This window comes from Leptodactylus fuscus, chromosome 2, assembly GCF_031893055.1.
Source record: "Leptodactylus fuscus isolate aLepFus1 chromosome 2, aLepFus1.hap2, whole genome shotgun sequence".
In the NCBI taxonomy this organism is placed as follows: Eukaryota; Metazoa; Chordata; class Amphibia; order Anura; family Leptodactylidae; genus Leptodactylus; species Leptodactylus fuscus.
Genome location: NC_134266.1, coordinates 133486129 through 133507507, shown reverse-complemented (window position 1 = coordinate 133507507; position 21379 = coordinate 133486129). Strand labels below are relative to the sequence as shown.

The window sequence follows — 21379 nt, the reverse complement described above, 5'->3', positions numbered from 1 at the left end:
AGTTAAGGCTGGGACACTTAGGATATTAACTGTCCATACTAATATTGATCCCAGAATGAACAAGTAATTGCTAGGCTAAGATGGCTAAGTATTTTATATAATGGATTTTTATTATTGTCATGATGATGTCAACACAGGTACACATTGGTAATCGGTATCTGGGAAGGAATATAAACTGCACTATTAGAACTCATTGCTTTTCAATAAATAGAAAATGTGTCCCTCTTGACAAACCAGTGAACTAATAAATGAAACCAAAATATAAGAACCAAATAAGGATTTCTGTAGTCAATTTATTTAAAAAAGCATAAAAGGTTTACGAGTCCCTCTAATGAAGAGCGCTAGAAATATGTAGTCAATGATTTCTGGCTATATTAGAAGATTTTTCCAATTAACACATAAGCAACAAACATGTTTCATGGAGTTGCCATGACAACTCAATTGTGCGTACTGTGTAAGGTCTGAAACCTTCCATGTCATCATGTATAAGGTCTCATTATATTATCTAGAAATTAAGATGCAGCCTTTTTAGTCATATCCACATAGGTGTAGACAGACAGTGGCTCTGAATGTCTGTGTCTCCTCAAGGTGACCTGTTACTCTTTCTTCTTGAGAGACTTGCAGAACACCGTGTGAAATGTCGTGAATCAATAAAGTAAACAGATAGAATCTTGAAACAGATAAAGGGCAGCAGTTTCTCTTCTGTAAAAGTGAAGCATTCTGTTGCTTTTTTATTTATTATTCTCCATCCTGTCGATTTATGTGGATTCCTCCAAGGGATCCTGACACCTGGGACAGTAGTGTAAAACTTTTATTTGTAATGTAATTTGGAATAGGCCTGTGCGTACTCCATATCGTCCAGGGATAATAGCTCTTCTCTTGTTATCGTTCACAAAGCATATTTCAATTTGTTTTTTGGCAGGCCTTGCACTTGAGGAATGGAGCTATTAGTTTGGAAAATCCAATCTAAAAGTTAAAGGAACTGTGATGGCACTTTGACAAGGATATATACTGTATGTATATATATATATATATATATATATATATATATATATATATATATATATATATATATATCCCATAATCTAACTACTTATTTTAATTCTTAATCTCTTTTCTCTCTTTAGCTGTACGGCATTTCGGGAGAGGAGGAGATCTGTATTCAAAATGGTAATCGGCAAGGTATGACAAGACACAAGAGGGAGGGGGGGGAGACAACAAGACACAAAACACAAAAAGTATAACATCTGCAAATCGATCATTAGATCCAGGAAGTATAACTTGCAGCTAGGTCTAACAGGATAAGTACTAACAAACAGTTATATGTCGTAAGTGAGCTGTGAACTAGTATGGTAAACCACGGCTACTTGCTCTAGAAGACTGAGAGGTGAGATTGTGGGAGCTCAGCTCAGCGGAGGTAGTACCAGCTAAGAGAAAAAACTCAGAAATAGAAACTTATGTCATATCTCTTAAGATCTAAAAACCTCAGTCAGGAGCAATGAAGAGGAGTTGAATCCTTATAAGGGGTTCAGAGGGGGATCAATGTGGCATATCCTGATGCAGTGGGTGGGAGGCCATAGGGAAAAGTGATGAATCAGAGGAGAGAAGGCTTTGTTTCTTTGGTGTGATCATTGGGGTAGAAGTCATTCCTTTAGGTCAGAGATCCCTACGTGCTTTGTCCAATTTATGTGATGTGATAGTCCAGTGGCTTGCCCAGTATCATGTTAAATATGGCCTCAAGAGTGATTTTAAGTTTTTCTTTTCCTGTAGCTTCATTAAGACCACTCACCCTAATATAATGCTGTCGGCCTTTATTATCCAAGTCCTCAAGGTGACGAGTAGTGTCCTTGACAGCTAGAGCATGGGAGATCACCACGTCCTCCAAGTGAGAGATACTTAGCCGGTTCCCTCTCTTCTCTAAATGCTGCCAAAATCCCAGCTCCCCCTGCCATCTTTCACTCTAGGGGCCCCTGGGATATGCAACCATAGGGTCCCATGTCAGCCCCTGGCTCCTCAACCTCTTAGGGCCCTGATTCTCTCTCTCAATGGCATCACCTGGTGCTGCAACTTGCTACTAAACAAAACTACTGAGAGCTGGTGGGTGAGGTTAAACAGACCCTTGAGGGGCTCCCATGGTAAGACCCAGCAGATTGACCTGAGGCTCCACACAACAAAGATGGTAGCGACATGCTGTTTGGCCAGAACTCTAGCATGGCAGGAGAGAGGTGAGCAATGAGAAGAAGTGGGCAGGGCTGTGTCGATGCAGACTTCAGAGTGGTGGTTCAACTCTAGCAAAAGGTGAGCCTTGAGGTCTTGCTTCTAAAGTGAGTGATTGTAGAAAAGCCTCCAGAATTGGAACTCCCATAGGTGGTAGCTGGAGGACTATGTTATGGATGTGTCAGGCTCCTTATTTAGTAGGAGCCTGGGAGCTGCACAGCTATATGGCCATCTTGCTAGGTGTCCAGACCATGCCCCAAACTTAGTCTCATTTAATAGAACATGAGATTGTTGATCAAAATGTAATGCACTTTAATTAAAACGGTTGCTAGAGGAGTGTTTAGGAGGAGCGCTGTGCAGATAAAGCGCACGGACCCCATTATAGTCTATGGGGTCCGTGCGCTTTAACTGCACAGAGCTTGCAGTTGCGCTGATAAAAAGTAAGCTCCCTCGTAACCGCAAGCTGCCAGCTCTCCCAACTAGCAAAGACGAGCCTGCGGCAAATCAACGCTGGTTCTGCAACAGGCTCGTCCTTGCTAGTCGGGAGAGCTGGCAGTTTGCTGTTACGAGGCAGCTGACTTTTTTGTCATAGGAATGCATTGACCAGCGTTGGTTGACCAGTGTACAGCATTCGGCCAATTAACGCTGGTTCTGCCGAAGGCTCGTCTGTGAGGAGGCGGAGTCTAAAATCGGACCACAATGGAGACTCCTATGGTCCGATCTTCGACTCCGCCTCCTCACAGACGAGCCTCCAGCAGAACCAGCATTGATTGGCCGCATGCTGTACACTGGCCAATCAACGCTGCTCAATTCATTCCTATGCGAAAAAGTTAGCTCCCTCGTAACAGCAAGCTGCCTGCTCCTAGCAAGGATGAGCCTGCTGCAGAACCAGCGTTTATTTGCCGAATGCTATACACTGTATAGCATTTGGCCAATCAACGCTGGTTCTGAATTGAATATTTACTGTGAATAGCTAGTAGTATTCGATCGAGTACGAATATTTCACATACCGTAGTATTCGATTAAATACCTACTCGATCGAATACTACTTGCTCATCCCTACTTCTAAGTTATATTCAGGCCACAGTTAATACGTTTTAGATTCAGCAAATTGTTTTTTAAGACCAGTATGTATATCTGTTACCAACAATGACTATGTTGTCGACAGTATAATGAACTATTGGAAGACCAGCAGGTGAAAATACATTCTTTAATTACTAATGTTATTAATTTTTATTAATTATGTTACAATAGCAATTTTTTACCTAAGGACATGCATTTTGCTTCAAGACTTGATGGTGGCAGGATACAATGCCACCACAAACCGCCATTGTATTGTGAAGTACTGTATACATGGCTTATTCTCATCAGTCATTAGTTGACCAGCTTGCCCTGGTAATGGCTCTCAGTAAATCATGACTTGTAACTTATTTCACCTATGCTAAGGCAGCCATAACATTACACTGTGTTATGCTAAGGAAAAGAGTAACTAGTAATTATCGTGTTAATTATTCCTGCAAACTTTCATTAGCCCCGAGCAGGAGATTCCTCTCATTAGTAAACATAAATCATAGAATAATAGCAGAAAGTTCACTTTGTGAAAATGTAACTTACAAAGCTGGAACAGTTAAAATGGTCTACAAATCAGTCTAATGATATAACAATATGCCTCTTAAACCTTTGGTATTTAAGCTTTTGTTCTTAAATCCTTCCAACGGCAAGTGTTTCCTCAAAGAAAACACTTCATTAGACAAAAGAAATTAATTACAATTATGAATTGCTGTGAATATGGAAGCACCTGATACAATTGTCTTTTGGAATCACTGTGTCAATGACAAGACTGGAAAGTACAGGAACATTTGTCTCTTCATATTTGTTGACTATAGACTTTATGTCACCATACTGTATATACACAGAGCAGACTAAGAGGATATGAAGACATGTAAATATAGAAGTGCTCTTTATCAGGTATGAATGATTCATAGGTTTCCAATTCTCACTACATTTGTTCAACCAGCCACAGAGCCAGAGAAATAAAAGAATTCACGTAAGAGAAAGAGATGAGATCCATCTTGTAATGGTACAGGTGCTTTGTTTTTATGCGAATTCTCATATTTCTTTCTTTTTCCATTTAGAAAAAGAATAAATGCATTCATTCCCAGACCAATTTTCCCTAGACACTAAAGGACATTTATTAGCTACAAAAGCGATGTATGCCATGTAGATACACAATGCATTGCTATTTAGCCCAAAGTGCCTTGTGCATATTTTGATGTGCACCCATGTTTTCAATTTGGAAGCAATCATTGTGAAAAAGTAAAACAGTCTATTGAAAGTGAAATAAAACTCTGAAAAAATATTCTTTTATCTGTTCAATTCACTTAACAGGGAGGAACTAATGGAATACTTTGTTATTCACTCCTTCCTCACAGATGTAAAGTAAAGATGGGTAGGGGCAGCTACCACTAGAATTTGTAAGGGCTCCACAGCAAAGTCAGGAATACTCCCACACTGGGGTCAGTTCACACGTGAACTGCCCGCGCGGGTTTTGACATGGAGAGAGACGTGGTGAGACGCGTCTCTCTCTTGTCAAAACCCGCCTGCCGCGACCATCGCGGTCGCGGTTTTCCCCTCCGCTGTCGGCTCAAATGAATGAGCCGACATAGGAGGGAGCTGCCGGGGGCGGAAGCCTGAAGAAAGGGCATGTCCTTTCTTTTCTCCGCTAGCGGCAGCCCGCCGCTAGCGGAAAAAAAAAGCCCGGTGGTCTACATAGACCACCATTGTAAAGGGGCGGATTTTGCAGCGAAATCCGCTGTCAAAATCTGCCCCTTTGTTCACGTGTGAACTAGCCCTTAATAGCACACTGAACTACAATAAAGCAAGCAGCAGCAACTGTGGGAAGGATAGCAGTAGTTTTACAACACATATATACACTGTATCAGATCTGCACAGAGACGAATCCACAAAAGAACTGCAAGAGTTTAAATAAAGTCATCCAGTATTCCACAAAAAGGAACATTGCGTTATCTGATGTGATCCTCACAACCCCTTGCTATGGCTGCAATACACCTATCCTAATGATGAAGTTCCCCAAAATGCATGGGCACTACTAATAGCATACTAGATAGTTGGGTAGTGTTGTGTACTACAATGTTCAACCAAATTCACTATCTTTAAAAAAACAAACAAAAAAAAAAAAACCAAAAAAAAACTGGCCATGCACTTTAAAAAGTGTGCCCTACCTTACTTTTGCTCTTGGGGGTATATATCCAGATAATGAAAGTGTGTCATGACAATATTGTTTTATGATATCATAATTGATAAATTTCTCAATAGGTGTAGCTTCCAAAAAGAGGTCACTTTTGGAGTGTTTCCATTGTACTGGTACTTCAGGGGCTCTGCAAATAAGACATGGCATCTGAAAACTATTCCAGAAAAATCTGCTTTTCAAACACCCAGTGCTGCAGTCATGTGCCACAAAAGCAGTTTATAATCACTTTTGGGGTATTTCTATATTTGGGAGACATTGCAAAACAAATTGTGCAATGCATTTTCTCCTTTAAAGGGATTTAATCATTAAAATTGTATTTTTTCTGCCTACCACTGGAGAAAGCCTGGAAATGAAAGTAGATTGGTCTGTCTATTTGTTTCCTACCTTTCGTCGTCTTCTCCACGCTGCCATTCGCCTACAATCCTGGTTCTTTTCGGTATGCTAATGAGCTCTCTCGCAGCATTGGGGGCGGGCCCCAGCGCTCAGACAGCTTTGGGAGCGTCCCCAATGCTGCGAAAGAGCTCTCTCCAGGGCCACCTCCTCTTCTTCAGCAGCGTCATCTTCCTCCTATGCTTGCACGTTATTGGAAGTGGCCATTTTCTCGTGGCCTATGGGCATGCACAGACTGCTCCGCCCAAGGCCCGAGGTCTCAGAAGTTACAACCCACCGCCGGAAGAATAGGAGGAAGATGATGCTGCTGAAGAAGAGGAGGCGGCCCTGGAGAGAGCTCTTTAGCAGCATTGGGGACGCTCCCAAAGCTGTCTGAGCGCAGGGGCCCACCCCCAATTCTGCAAGAGAGCTCATTAGCATACCGATAAGAACCGGGATTGTAGGCAAACGGCGGCACGGAGAAGACGACAAAAGGTAGGAGACGAATAGCCTTTCTTAAGGCTATTCCGATATGGTACTTAGAAAAAATCATATCTGAGTGATAGGATCTCTATCATTGAGTGCCCCAGTGCTCAAACAAAACTGGGGGTATCCCCAATGCTGTGAGAGAAATCTCCAGCTCTGCCTTCAATTTTGTTTGGAACGACCTTTCTTCACGTCTTCTTCCGGAGCTGGGTTCAAAGTTCTAGGCCTCTGGCAAAGCTGACTGCGCATGCCCGCTGGCCTCAAGAAAATGGCCTCTTACACAGTAAGTGTTAGTGGCCATTTTCTTGTGACCGGCAGGCATGCGCAGTTTGAACCCCAGCGCCGGAAGAAGATGTGAAGATGCGTTCCAGACAAAGATGGAGGTGGTGCTGGAGAGTTCTCTCGCAGCACTCCAGTGCTGTTTGAGTGCTGGGGCCCGCCCCCAGTGCTGCGAGAGAAATCATCTGCATACCGACGAATACCCGGATTTCTACCGAACGGCGACCCGGAGAAGACATCTAAAAGTAGGAGAAGAATAGCCTGTCTTAAGGCTATTCCGATGTGGTAGGCAGAAAAAATACAATTTTAATGATAGAATCCCTTTAACCTCTTGTGAATGTCTAAATTTCACCTCCAGATTGTTTGGTGACATATCTCCTTGATAACAAAATCATCAGGCATGTCAAATGCACAATGGCTACTATTTCTTTCTCCCAACATAGCATAGTAGTTGGCACTAAACACTTCAGATGTACTACAATGATTGATGTATTTGTACAGGATAGCTCTGGTGTCATAATGCTATGAAAGGACTTTTGATACAAAAGGATGAATTTCCCTATAGACACACTAAAATATATCAGGCATGTAGGCACAATATGTTTCCAAAGAACTGATCATCTCACAAGAAGGCTTGAATGTAAATCAAAGATTTTATTTGCATGATGCATCCTTTGCAGATTATAGGATTGATAGTAAGTAGGAACTGAATGATTAAAAACACATCCACATACATATATCTTTAATTTCACAGATTTCACCTTGGTCATACCCTTGCTGTTATGATTTACTTGCAGTGTGACTTAGAATAGAAAAGGCCTTGGGGATCTGAACCTATATTTAGCTGGTTTATATCTGTCGATGTTCACACCGTGTATGTTTTCCAGGTTATTTCTCTATGAAAGATGCATCGTTTCACTGCAATAATTGTGGAATGTGATGATCTCCACAACTATGTATCATTATAATTCACTAGACTGTGCAATGACAGCGCCTGCCTAAGGCCATATAATTATCACCTGCCATACCCTCTGCATATTAGCTTTATTTATGTGTTACAGGCAGCGGGAAGAAACAGAACTAGAGCTTTAAAGTGATGCTGCCATTGTTCAGAATGGCTCAAAGACCAATCTACTTTCATTTCCAGGCTTTCTCCAGTCACAAAACATGAAAGTTATACCAGGGGACAGGCATATCAGCAGGTAATACTCTATCGGGTCACCCAGACCTACAGCACTGCAGGTCCTTTGCTCCTTTAATTTACATTTAAGAGTTTCTCAAGGCCACATATCTAGTAAGCATATTGTATAAAGTAGCCTTTCACATTTACAGGGGCATGAAGGGGATATATAGAGACTAGGGTTGAGCGATCGTGTTCGGAAAAAATCGGATTCCGATCGGCGGTCGAGAAAATTTCACGATCGCGATCGGAATTCCGAACACGATCTTTTTAGGTGGGATTGAGATCGGTAGTATTTCCCACAATGCCTTCACAGTGAGTATATAGTGTATACTCAGTGTGAAGGCTCCGCTGCGGTTCCATAGGAATGAATGGAAGCAGCCGGCACACAGCCTTAACCCCCTGCGCGCTGGCTGCCTCCATTCATTCTAATGGGAGACTAAAGTAACATCTCTAGTAGCTACTTACCTCCAGAGACGTGACGTCTCCCCCTCCCAGTACCCGCCCACACTCTCCTAACCCGCCCACACTCTCCTAACCTGGCAGGGAGGGGGCAGCGAGGCGAAGAAGACTGCAGCTGGAGCGGCAGCGAGGTGAAGAACAGCGGAGCAGTGGAGCAGCCATCTCTGGAGGTAAGTGGACACCAGGGGGGACTAAGTAGCCAGAGGATTAAAAAAATATCCTCTAGCTACTTAGTGATTCACTACACAGCATGGATGCTAACAATTGTTAGATTCCATGCTGTATAGTGAATAGGATTGCTTTTAAAATCCAATCTCTGATTAATAAAAAAAATCGGAATGGGATCGGAATTGGGATCGAGATCGGGTTCGAATGAAAAATGATCGGAAATCAGATTTTAAAATCGATCCTGAAAAGTCAGGATCGGCTCAACCCTAATAGAGACCTGTCCTTACTATGGTGGAAGTAGGTGTTGCAATAGGCTAGAGAGCACAACTGTTCCTCTAAGTAAATTGTCAAGGCAATTGTTGTCGCATGAAATTTAATGAAAACTTTCTGAATTGAAAGGAAATTAAAAGCTAACGCTTCTGTGAAGTTTATAATCATGTAATGTATGAAAAAACATTGTTATCCTTAAAAGCTGAATGCTAGATATGGTTGCTTATGCTTGAAACATGTATAATGTTATATCATAAGATGGCAACTGAAATCCAGGACGAGTGCAAGAAAAACAAATGCTTGGCTTGCTGCCAGAAAACAGCTCCCCAAGGTTACCACGGAGGACCGGGAGTAGCTGGCTTTGGCTGGAATTGCTTAAACTTTTTCTGTTTGATTGAGATGTACCATACCAATCAGGAATGAGTATGAAAACATACGTTGTTGTTATATCACTTCCTTTCTCTGCTACTATTTAATCCCTGTGTTTTTAATAAAAAGTGTGTCAGCACACATTCTTTTGTTGAGAGAAGAACGAATACAAAACATAGAGTGCTGTGATCTCTTTACCGCCTGGCACTCACCCTAATTAATTAGGACAATGACAGTTATCCGGAATTATTGGTCAATTAGACATAAACGCGACTCTGATCTTGTTACTTCTACCCTATAACACATGTATGGTACACTTGTAAATTTTCATAAGCATTCTCAGTCCAACTTCATGTCATTGTTTATCATGATGGTTCGCTGAAAATCTATACAACAATGAAATATCCTTAGTTTTCCTTATGAATCTGAGTTTGAATTTAAGTCACATAAAATGACATTCATATATATACACTCACTGGCCACTTTATTAGGTACACCATGCTAGTAACGGGTTGGACCCCCTTTTGCCTTCAGAACTGCCTCAATTCTTCGTGGCATAGATGCAACAAGGTGCTGGAAGCATTCCTCAGAGATTTTGGTTCATATTGACATGATGGCATCACACAGTTGCCGCAGATTTGTCGGCTGCACATCCATGATGCGAATCTCCCGTTCCACCACATCCCAAATATGCTCTATTGGATTGAGATCTGGTGACTGTGGAGGCCATTGGAGTACAGTGAACTCATTGTCATGTTCAAGAAACCAGTCTGAGATGATTCCAGCTTTATGACATGGCGCATTATCCTGCTGAAAGTAACCATCAGATGTTGGGTACATTGTGGTCATAAAGGGATGGACATGGTCAGCAACAATACTCAGGTAGGCTTTGGTGTTGCAACGATGCTCAATTGGTACCAAGGGGCCCAAAGAGTGCCAAGAAAATATTCCCCACACCATGACACCACCACCAGCCTGAACCGTTGATACAAGGCAGGATGGATCCATGCTTTCATGTTGTTGACGCCAAATTCTGACCCTACCATCCGAATGACGCAGCAGAAATCGAGACTCATCAGACCAGGCAACGTTTTTCCAATCTTCAATTGTCCAATTTCGATGAGCTTGTGCAAATTGTAGCCTCAGTTTCCTGTTCTTAGCTGAAAGGAGTGGCACCCGGAGTGGTCTTCTGCTGCTGTAGCCCATCTGCCTCAAAGTTCGACGTACTGTGCGTTCAGAGATGCTCTTCTGGCTACCTTGGTTGTAACGGGTGGCTATTTGAGTCACTGTTGCCTTTCTATCAGCTCGAACCAGTCTGGCCATTCTCCTCTGACCTCTGGCATCAACAACGCATTTCCGCCCACAGAACTGCCGCTCACTGGATGTTTTTTCTTTTTCGGACCATTCTCTGTAAACCCTAGAGATGGTTGTGCGTGAAAATCCCAGTAGATCAGCAGTTTCTGAAATACTCAGACCAGCCCTTCTGGCACCAACAACCATGCCACGTTCAAAGGCACTCAAATCACCTTTCTTCCCCATACTGATGCTCAGTTTGAACTGCAGGAGATTGTCTTGACCATGTCTACATGCCTAAATGCACTGAGTTGCCGCCGTGTGATTGGCTGATTAGAAATTAAGTGTTAACGAGCAGTTGGACAGGTGTACCTAATAAAGTGGCCGGTGAGTGTATATATATATATATATATATATATTATATACATTATATGTAAACCATATACAACTTCTGTTTTGCAAACAAGTAGATGGTTGGCCCAACTCGTGAGACTGGGTGACCACCTAATATGTACTAGATGTTTTACCAAAGTTGGGCCAATGTTTGGGGAAGAAGGAAACCGACACAAACCATCACCAGATGTGTTAGAAAGGCTTATTTCCTTCTCCATATATGTAACATATGAACACTGGGCTGAACTGACTACTGATCTATATGTTGGAATAGTGAGTTTGGCCGACAGCTATTGAATGTGTATCGCCACCTCTACAGTATGTCCCTCCTTAGCTGACCACTTCCCCTTGTGAATGTTATCTGTTAGTGTTTCTTCTGTTTTTAGATTTTCTTCACAGAGCATATGAGCAGGATGAAAGTATAGACTGTAAAACACAAAGTAAAGCAGGAAGCAATAGCAATCCATTCCTCCAATGTGCTGCAGAACAATAGCACTGATTCCATGAGATATTTCAGGTTCCTCTCTATGCGGAAAGTGTTACCAGTACAGTGCTGCACTGACTGACATACAGTAGGTGGGTTGTGACATATATAACATGTTTTGACCCAGTTTTCTTGACTAACTGCACAGTTTTGCAAATTCAAATCTATAATAAAATCCGTTTAAGCTGAGCCAAGCAAACAGCCCGATCTCACCATGAATGTCAGATCCTTTTGCTTATCTCTAGCAACAACTGCTGTACTGTTATATGTTTCTTAGTCACTATCCACACATACTGCAAATATCCATTCACAATGTAGCACAAACACTTCAACAAATAAAAAAAAAAATCATCATCTTATATGAATGGTATGCATTCATGTATCATTGTGAATCCAAGCATGTTTCCCTTATCTACCCACAATGGCTTTCTTGCGTTTATTTCACCCACTGTAGACTATTTGGCGGTTTTATCTCCATCACACCAACATTTTCTTTATCTATCAAACAGTCTCCATCTCCATTCAACGTTTAGTGTCTATTGTATATAAGATTTCCATATTTTATTGTCTGAGTCTGATGAAAATCTTCATATGATGTAACTCGCTTCCAATGTGGCTTGGGAGCATACCACATCTTTCTCACTTGTCTCTAGCATACAGTAGACCTCTCTCATGAATCCTATACATTGTATCTGATGCATCTACAGTAAATCCCCATTCAGCATCATCTATGTCTGCATTAGATATGTGTTCTGTCATACACTATCTTATATCTGTTGTATATGCAGGGTCTCTATCCTGTGATTTTCCATTTACCACTACCTTTTCTGCACTTGTTTCTGTTGTGTACTGACATGATGTGTCTCGTCATCATGAATTATCTCTAGTGTGCTCTATCTTCACAGATTGTACTCTCTGCTTTATATGTATGTTGTAAGGCCTTGAATACCTTGTTTTTCCCATGTGTTTTATCAACTGTACACGAATATGTCTTACATGTATCATGTCTCTTGTCTATTCTATTCAGATTCCATTCCATTCCATAACTCTCCAATGTACTAAGTATCCGACTTATCTCTCTCCTCACTTTATCACTAATAAGTGGCCTCACTAGATCTAATTTTTTAGTCAGACCATCAACCCTTCAAATGGTGTAAATCAGCATGTATACATCTTCTTTATACCTTGTATATATGCTTAAGCAAGGGTTATGTATACTAACTCGGAAAACTATTTAACAGATTGATTGAATATTTTCCAAAAATTGGGAAATAACCAAAATCAATCAAAGTTTACTCATTTAACCTAATTTTCTTTCCATGTAAATTTAGAATATATGAATATATATACATATATGTATATACAAATATATGGATTGAAGGCTAGGATACAGTGGCGGAACTGCGGAAGTGGCGATTTTTAAAAAAATCATCTGTGAACTGCTGGAGTTGCTCCAGCAGGTAACAGCCCCATTTACTTACCAATCCCTGCCCCTGCCATGACCACCTCCACTTCCCCTTCAAACCCTTCTAGGGGCCCTGTGCGTGCTATATCACGTCACTGTCAGCAACGTCCTGATGTGTTCAGTGCCAGCAACGTAATATAGCATGCACAGGGCCCCCGGGAAGGCTGAAGGAAAGTGGAGACAGCCATTGCAGGAGCAGGGACCAGTAAATAGGACTGTGGCAAGAGTATTTTTTGGGCAAACCTGGGCTTCATTGGCTGTCTTCGGTCCTCTTCAATGACATCACAGACCACTGAGGCATGTAATTGGGTTTCAGTGGTCATGTGCATCACATCAGCACGATAACTCATAATGCCGTCAGCATAACCAGCATGACTGTTGAGGCCCAATTACAGGTATCAGCGATCTGTGACATAATTAAAGAGGCGCAAAGGCTGGAGCCCAGGAGAATTAAGTAACACTTTTTTATGCTTTCTCACAAGTCATGGACCTGTGATCATTGTATTTTGGGGTCTAAAGAGACTCCAGAGTATAATACTAGTTCGTAGTTGGTGAACCTGATATGTTTGCAATATTTGCAATGAACACTGTAGGGACCACAGTGAGACATTATATTGTATGGAGGCCACTATGGCATATTATACTGTATGGAGGCCACGATGAGACATTATACTGTGTGGAGGGGCCACTGTGGGGCATTATGTTTGTAAATGGGGCATTCTACTGTGTGGAGGCCACTAAAGGGGCGCAAAGAAAGGGGACACTATGGTGTGTGGAAATGGGAGGCCCAAGTCATAATGTTTGCTATGGAGTCTAGTATTTGTTAGTTACGCCCCTGCCAGCATATATAATATACTGAGGATTAAAGTTGGTAGGGCCCAATTCAAAGTATGAAACCCCACCTGACACCAGCTACATATATGAGAGGTGGCTATGCATGCAAGCAGCCCTCTTTATTGAAATCTATAGGATTTATACAGAAAGCTTCACATACAGTACACTTAATGGGGTTGGTCCAGAACAGGAAATTTAACCCCTTCCCGCCAATGGCATTTTTTGATTTTCGTTTTTCGTTTTTGACTCCCCTCCTTCTAAACCCCATAACTTTTTTATTTCTCCGCTCCCAGAGCCATATGAGGTCTTAATTTTTGCAGGACAAATTTTTCTTCATGATGCCACCATTAATTTTTCTATATAATGTACTGGGAAGCAGGAAAAAAATTCAGAATGGGGTGGATTTGAAGAAAAAATGCATTTCTGCGAATTTCTTTCGGGCTTTGGTCTTACGGCGTTCACTGTGCAGCCAAAATGACATGTCCCCTATATTCTGTGTTTCGGTACGGTTCCAGGGATACCAAATTTATATGGTTTTATTTACATTTTGACCCCTAAAAAAAATTCCAAAACTGTGTTAAAAAATTTTTTTTCTAAAAGTTGCCATATTCCGACGGCCGTAACTTTTTTATACGTCAGTGTACGGGGATGCATAGGGCGTCTTTTTTTTTGCGGGGCCCGGTGTACTTTTTAGTTCTACCATTTTTGGGAAATGTTATTGCTTTGATCACTTTTTATTCAAATTTTTATCAGAATCAAAACAGTGAAAAAACGGCGGTTTGGCACTTTCGACTATTTTTCCCGCTACGGCGTTTACCGAACAGGAAAAATATTTTTATAGATTTGTAGAGCGGGCAATTTCGGACGCGGGGATAGCTAACATGTATATGTTTCACAGTTTTTAACTACTTTTATATGTGTTCTAGGGAAAGGGGGGTGATTTGAACTTTTAATACTTTTTATATTTTTTTATATTTTTTTTACTTTTTTTTTTATTTTTTTTTTTGCATTTATTAGACCCCCTAGGGGTGTTGAACCCCAGGGGGTCTGATCACTAATGCAATGCATTACAATGCTAATGCATTGCAATGCATTGCAAAAAATCATCCTTTCTTTTGCAGGCTGCATAGACCAGCCTGCAAAAGAGAGGATTTGCAGACAAGCCTGGGAGCCTTTAACAGGCTCCCGGCTGTCATGGCAATGGGACGTCAGCCCTGGAGCATGCTCCAGGAGCCGGCGATCCCGGGCAAAATGGCGGCACCCATGTGCCACCGGGAAGATGGCGCCTCCGGCGCCTTTGACCGCGGCGCCGGAGGGGTTAATGCCTCCGATCGGTCCGGGGACCGATCGGAGGCATGAGAGCCGGTTGTCTACTGCTTAAAGCAGTAGACACCCGGCGGCTATGGCGGCCGCCCGGCTCCCGGGCGGTTGCCATAGTTACAGACCCGACATGCGCCGTACTATTACGGCGCATGTCGGGAAGGGGTTAATGTAACCAGCAGAGGAAGTGTAGACAATAAAATGCTTTTATACTTACCTGTATCCTTCCTTATATTCTGGTGCTTGACTGGCTTTTACACAGAACTGTTGTAGCAGTTACGTCACGTTGAGTAGACTGCAGAAGCCAAACACTGCTCTCACATACACATAGTCACTTTATCCTATAGTTTTATCCATATAGGGATTAGGATCCCTATTTTCCAGAAGTCCCAGAGGTATGCAGTGTATATACAACCCAGTTTTGTGATTTTTTTTTTTTTTAAATTCACTACAAACCTTTCTGCCATAGTTATGCTTCCTAGAAAAGTCAATAGTCAATAGCAACCAATTGTATGTAAATGTTTCTAGACGTAGGGCGTCCTCTAATAGTTATTGGCATCAATGTTCCATGCATACCTAGATAGACTGCTTGTCAGTTCTGATATGAAGTGCAATGTGTTATGCAAGAGATCAAAAGGCTCTCAGTAGGACTAAAAGATAACAAAATAATTTAAGTCTTATTTAAAAATAAAATTTAAAATATAACAAAACATTAATCCCTCCATCTAAAAATATAGATATATCAAACACTGCCATGTTTGTAGTGACCTGAGCAATACAATTGTAATGTTGTTATTTTTAACGGCAAAAAAACCCTTTAAAAAAAAAAAACCTATATAAGTTTGGTGTTGCTGTAATCACATCGACACTGAGCATACGTTTAATGGGTAATTTAAGCAGCGCAGTGAATGGCGCAGAATTTATAATGTAAATTGACATCGGTGGAATTGATGTTGTTTTCAATTTTGTTCTAGAAACAGCTAATAAATTTTAGTCAGTGAGATATAGGTTCCCCAAAATGCTGTTATTATACACTACAACCTGTCCTGCAAAAAAGAAGCCCTTATCCAGTTACATTGATGGAATAATAAAAAAGTTATGGCTCCTGATATGTGACAGCAGAAAGGTCTAAAACAGGTTAGTCACTAAAGGGTTAACCACTGAAGCCTTTCTATAAAGCCTTTATATTTTCAACATGCAGGCAGCTTGGTTATGCAAATAGTATCTTTGTATGTCATCTTATAGGTCTCATTAGTGACTTCACCAGGACCTACAAATTTCTATAAAAACTTCATTAACTAGGTTGTGTAATACAAAGGATTTCTTAAAAGACTAATAATAAAGATACCTTACCCATCTCAGTATTGAATAATACCGTTTTGACAAATATCAACATAACACGTATTACATCTGAGCACTGGAAGTCCTGTGATCTGAACAATATTAGAAATAATAGAAATAGTAACCAATGACCAATCTGCAATAAGTGTTTGCTTACCAGAGAGATGAGCCTTCCGTTCCTGTGACTTCCAGATAGTCATATGCATCTTCTAGCTGAAAGTCTGTGAAGATCAAGGCAATTGTATCTCCAACCTCTGCCAGGATTGTCCATGTGCAGTCAGCATTGTTATTGTATTCCGATGGGAAATGAGGACTTGTGATGATTCCACTTTGGCCCCTTAAAGTTCCTCCACATGCATCATCCGCTAGAAAAAAAAAATATATGCATACATTGTGAAGATGCAATTTATGAAGTTAAGGTTTATCCATTCATTCTAATAGACAGAAACTGCCGTTTACAGCTAACAAGGGTTAAACTAAAACATTTCCTTTTTTCTCTCGATATAAACGTCTATGCCTGCAGTCTCCCATCACAGTGTATTTGTGTGATCCGATGCTTCTAAACAGGGGTGTAATTTCATATGTTAACATTTTAGTAACACTGAATCCCCAGGCACTGTAGTGTGAATGCAGGTTGTACAAGTACTTGGTTCAGTTTCTTTAATATACTCATGGGCAGATGAGGGGAATGTGGTGGGGCGTGCAAGTCCCAGTGGGAGCCATTTACTGTAAGATGAGTAGTCTCTGCTCTTGTGCAATTGCCCATTCATTGCAAGAGAATCTGACTTTGCAAACTTATTGCGTTCTAATGTGACATTTTGTGATACTTCCTTATATTTATATCCTTAGAAGACTGGAGGACAGAATGTAAGGAAGCTAGAGTAGATAGGTGGCCCTACAGTGAGTTATTTAGGGACACGGCACAGATGGCAAAATTCATAGAGTATAAAAAATGTTATCTATCATTTACTTAATTTGAGTAGAAATGAATGGAAATAAATAGATGAGAATCGCACACGGAAGCAATCACATTAAACTCTCATTAGAAAGGCTGCAACATGACAGACTAATCTGACTAAGGTGGGGAGATAATGACATAATAAAACATGGCCACCAACTCTTCTGACTGAGGATCATTCACCCCCAGGATTTTTTGAGAAGTTCCGTTTAGTTAAAGATGGAAGGTTGCATGTTAAGACTGACAGCATGAAAGAAATGAAAAACAATATACTATATATCAAGATTGAGACTTCAGATAACCTGATGTACTGATCCTTGAAAAGAGTTGAAATGTATGAATATGCTTTGTGCAAATATGTTTTGGCAGTAGACACACTAACTAGATCAGCTTGAGTAGGCCATTAAAAATGAATGTGATGACAGGAGGCACTGGATGAAACCTATGCTGGACAGAAAATCCGACAGTAAAATACTGTCATTTCAGATAAAACATGGCTAACTTTAAAATCTCCTAAGAAAAATGACAAGGCAATGTTTTATAAAGTAGACTGACAAATATACAAGCACATACTTCTACAGGTGGGAAGAGGAAAGTCCCAAGAGGCGCTGTTCTGGGAGCTTGATACGCAGGTTAGCAGGGCATGTCCTTCAAGTATATATCCAGTATTGCAGCTGTATCGGACCTTGTCCCCTACGTTAAATGATGTCCCCTGTTGTAGGCCATTCTGTAGCCGTCCAGGATTCCCACAGGTGTGGCTTGGCAAGACTGTGAATATAGAAACAGTTAAACAAAAAGTCAATAATTTGTACCTAAATCAAAAAATGATGTGTTATTCTCCAAATGTCCTTATATACAGCAAACTATAATTCTGTTTCATACAATTCAATAAAAAGAACATCCACGTTAAAGAGGACACAGTTCACATACCTTTAAATTGTAATACGTATATAAACCTAAGAAATTATATCTCTATCATCACATTATAAGATACTGCACAGTTATAAATATATAGAGAACATACATCTTGCTGTTTTATTTCCTAAAGGTAGTTACTAGAGATGAGCGAGTAGTATTCGATCGAGTAGGTATTCGATCGAATACTACAGTATTCAAAATACTCGTACTCGATCGAGTACCACTCGCTATTCGAATGGAAAAGTTCGATGCAGAACCAGCATTTATTGGCCGAATGCTATACAGTTGGCCAATCAATGCTGGTTCTTCTCCTACCTTTAGAAGTCTTCTCCCTGCAGCGTCCCCGCGGCATCTTCCGGCTCTGAATTCACTCTGCCAGGTATCGGGCCTGGGCAGAGCCGACTGCACATGCCCGCTTATAGTGCCATAGGATCCAGCCCGACCCTCACTCGTGGACTTGGTAAGTATAATTTGATCGAACGTTGCCTACCCCTGAAACGAGCATTTCCCCCCCCCCCATAGACTATAATAGGGTTCGATATTCAATTCGAGTAGTCGAATATTGAGGGGCTACTCGAAACGAATATCGAATCTCGAACATTTTACTGTTCGCTCATCTCTAGTAGTTACATCTCTGTATGTTACTACCATACTAGGTCTCATTCACAGGTGGTCCTACAGGTGCTGTGACACTTGTAACTTTTTTATATTTCCATATTCAAGGATTCATAGAGAATCTTTCTTTGTGGGGCTGGGTGTAATTTATACTTATATCAGTTTGAGGATTGTCTATTGTCTACACTTTTTCTTAAAATTATTCAGAGTTGGAGTAGCGAAAAAAACGGTGGTTAGGTGCTTTTGATTTTTTTCCCACTATGGTGTTCACCGTACGGGAAAAATATTTTTATACGTTTGGAGACTGGGTGTTTTCAGACACAGGGATACCTAATATATTTCATTGCAAAAATGTTGCCTGTCATACAAATAAATGCCAAACAAGCCTGTGAGCCTTCACTAGGCTTCCAGCTGATGTGGAAAAGGGTCATTGGCTCAGGATCTAGTTCCAGATGTGGGTGATTTTCCCAAAATTGCAGCTTGGTGCATGGGAAAAGTGTGCCTCAGTCAACTTTTACTGAAGCACCGGGGTATTAAAGGGGTTTTCCAGGCAGAAAATCTTTTTTTTTTTAGAAAGGTCTGCTAGTGCTAGTAATGGGTTTATAAGTATACCCATTATATACACTCACCAGCCACTTTATTAGGTACACCTGTCCAACTGCTCGTTAACACTTAATTTCTAATCAGCCAATCACATGGCGGCAACTCAGTGCATTTAGGCATGTAGACATGGTCAAGATAATCTCCTGCAGTTCAAACCGAGCATCAGTATGGGGAAGAAAGGTGATTTGAGTGCCTTTGAACGTGGCATGGTTGTTGGTGCCAGAAGGGCTGGTCTGAGTATTTCAGAAACTGCTGATCTACTGGGATTTTCACGCACAACCATCTCTAGGGTTTACAGAGAATGGTCCAAAAAAGAAAAAACATCCAGTGAGCGGCAGTTCTGTGGGCGGAAATGCGTTGTTGATGCCAGAGGTCAGAGGAGAATGGCCAGACTGGTTCGAGCTGATAGAAAGGCAACAGTGACTCAAATAGCCACCCGTTACAACCAAGGTAGCCAGAAGAGCATCTCTGAACGCACAGTACGTCGAACTTTGAGGCAGATGGGCTACAGCAGCAGAAGACCACACCGGGTGCCACTCCTTTCAGCTAAGAACAGGAAACTGAGGCTACAATTTGCACAAGCTCATCGAAATTGGACAATTGAAGATTGGAAAAACGTTGCCTGGTCTGATGAGTCTCGATTTCTGCTGCGACATTCGGATGGTAGGGTCAGAATTTGGCGTCAACAACATGAAAGCATGGATCCATCCTGCCTTGTATCAACGGTTCAGGCTGGTGGTGGTGGTGTCATGGTGTGGGGAATATTTTCTTGGCACTCTTTGGGCCCCTTGGTACCAATTGAGCATCGTTGCAATGCCAAAGCCTACCTGAGTATTGTTGCTGACCATGTCCATCCCTTTATGACCACAATGTACCCAACATCTGATGGCTACTTTCAGCAGGATAATGCGCCATGTCATAAAGCTGGAATCATCTCAGACTGGTTTCTTGAACATGACAATGAGTTCACTGTACTCCAATGGCCTCCACAGTCACCAGATCTCAATCCAATAGAGCATCTTTGGGATGTGGTGGAATGGGAGATTCGCATCATGGATGTGCAGCCGACAAATCTGCGGCAACTGTGTGATGCCATCATGTCAATATGGACCAAAATCTCTGAGGAATGCTTCCAGCACCTTGTTGCATCTATGCCACGAAGAATTGAGGCAGTTCTGAAGGCAAAAGGGGGTCCAACCCGTTACTAGCATGGTGTACCTAATAAAGTGGCCGGTGAGTGTATATATATATATACCATATATATATATATATATATATATATATATATATATATATATATATATATATATATATATATATATATATATATCCTATTAATATTATAAATGTGAAAGTTTGTGGGTTTGTGAGTTTTGGATGTTCGGATGTTTGTTCCTCAATCACGCAAAACCCGCTCGACCGATTTGGCTGAAACTTTCCACAAACATAGTTAATACACCCGATTGCGCAATAGGCTACTTTTCTTCACAATAGCGCACATACGTTTGTGCCAGGACCCCCACAAAACCCAAACTCACACCACCATCTCTGCAATCTCACACACTTTGGACCATAGCAAGCCACAAAATTCATATTGCCCTCTACAGTCTCGTTCCTAACCCCACACAATCTCATATACATATACTTTACCACTTTTCCCCTCACCTTAACGATACTCCAGGAGGTTCTCTTTAACGCTCCGGAGCAGCCATGTTTGCCGACCCCTACCGCTCTGACAATCTGCGACACCGCCCACCCATGTCAATACCCCTAGGCGGTCTAATAAATGCAAAAAAAAAAGTTTAAAAAAAAGTAAAAAAAAATAAAAACAAATAAAAAGGATTAAAAATTCAAATCACCCCCCTTTCCCTAGAACACATATAAAAATAGTTAAAAACTGTGAACCACATACATGTTAGGTATCCCCACGTCCGAAATCACCCACTCTACAAAGCTATACAAATATTTTTCCTGTTTGGTAAACGCCGTAGCGGGAAAAATGGTCAAAAGTACCAAACCGCCGTTTTTTCACTGTTTTGATTCTGATAAAAATTTGAATAAAAAGTGATCAAAGCAATAACATT

General features: G+C 41.2%; 1 protein-coding gene across 2 annotated transcripts in view; it reads right to left on the bottom strand.

The window, feature by feature from the left end:
• The window catches only part of CSMD2 (CUB and Sushi multiple domains 2), an 801202-nt gene that overhangs the window by 466858 nt on the left and 312965 nt on the right, over window positions 1-21379 (bottom strand). For both annotated transcript variants that reach the window (XM_075264669.1, XM_075264670.1), the window contains exons 4-5: window positions 17733-17927; window positions 16359-16566 (exon numbers count right to left, since the gene is read on the bottom strand). In XM_075264669.1, the coding sequence (XP_075120770.1) occupies window positions 16359-16566; window positions 17733-17927 (403 nt within the window). The remainder of the gene's footprint in view (window positions 1-16358; window positions 16567-17732; window positions 17928-21379) is intronic.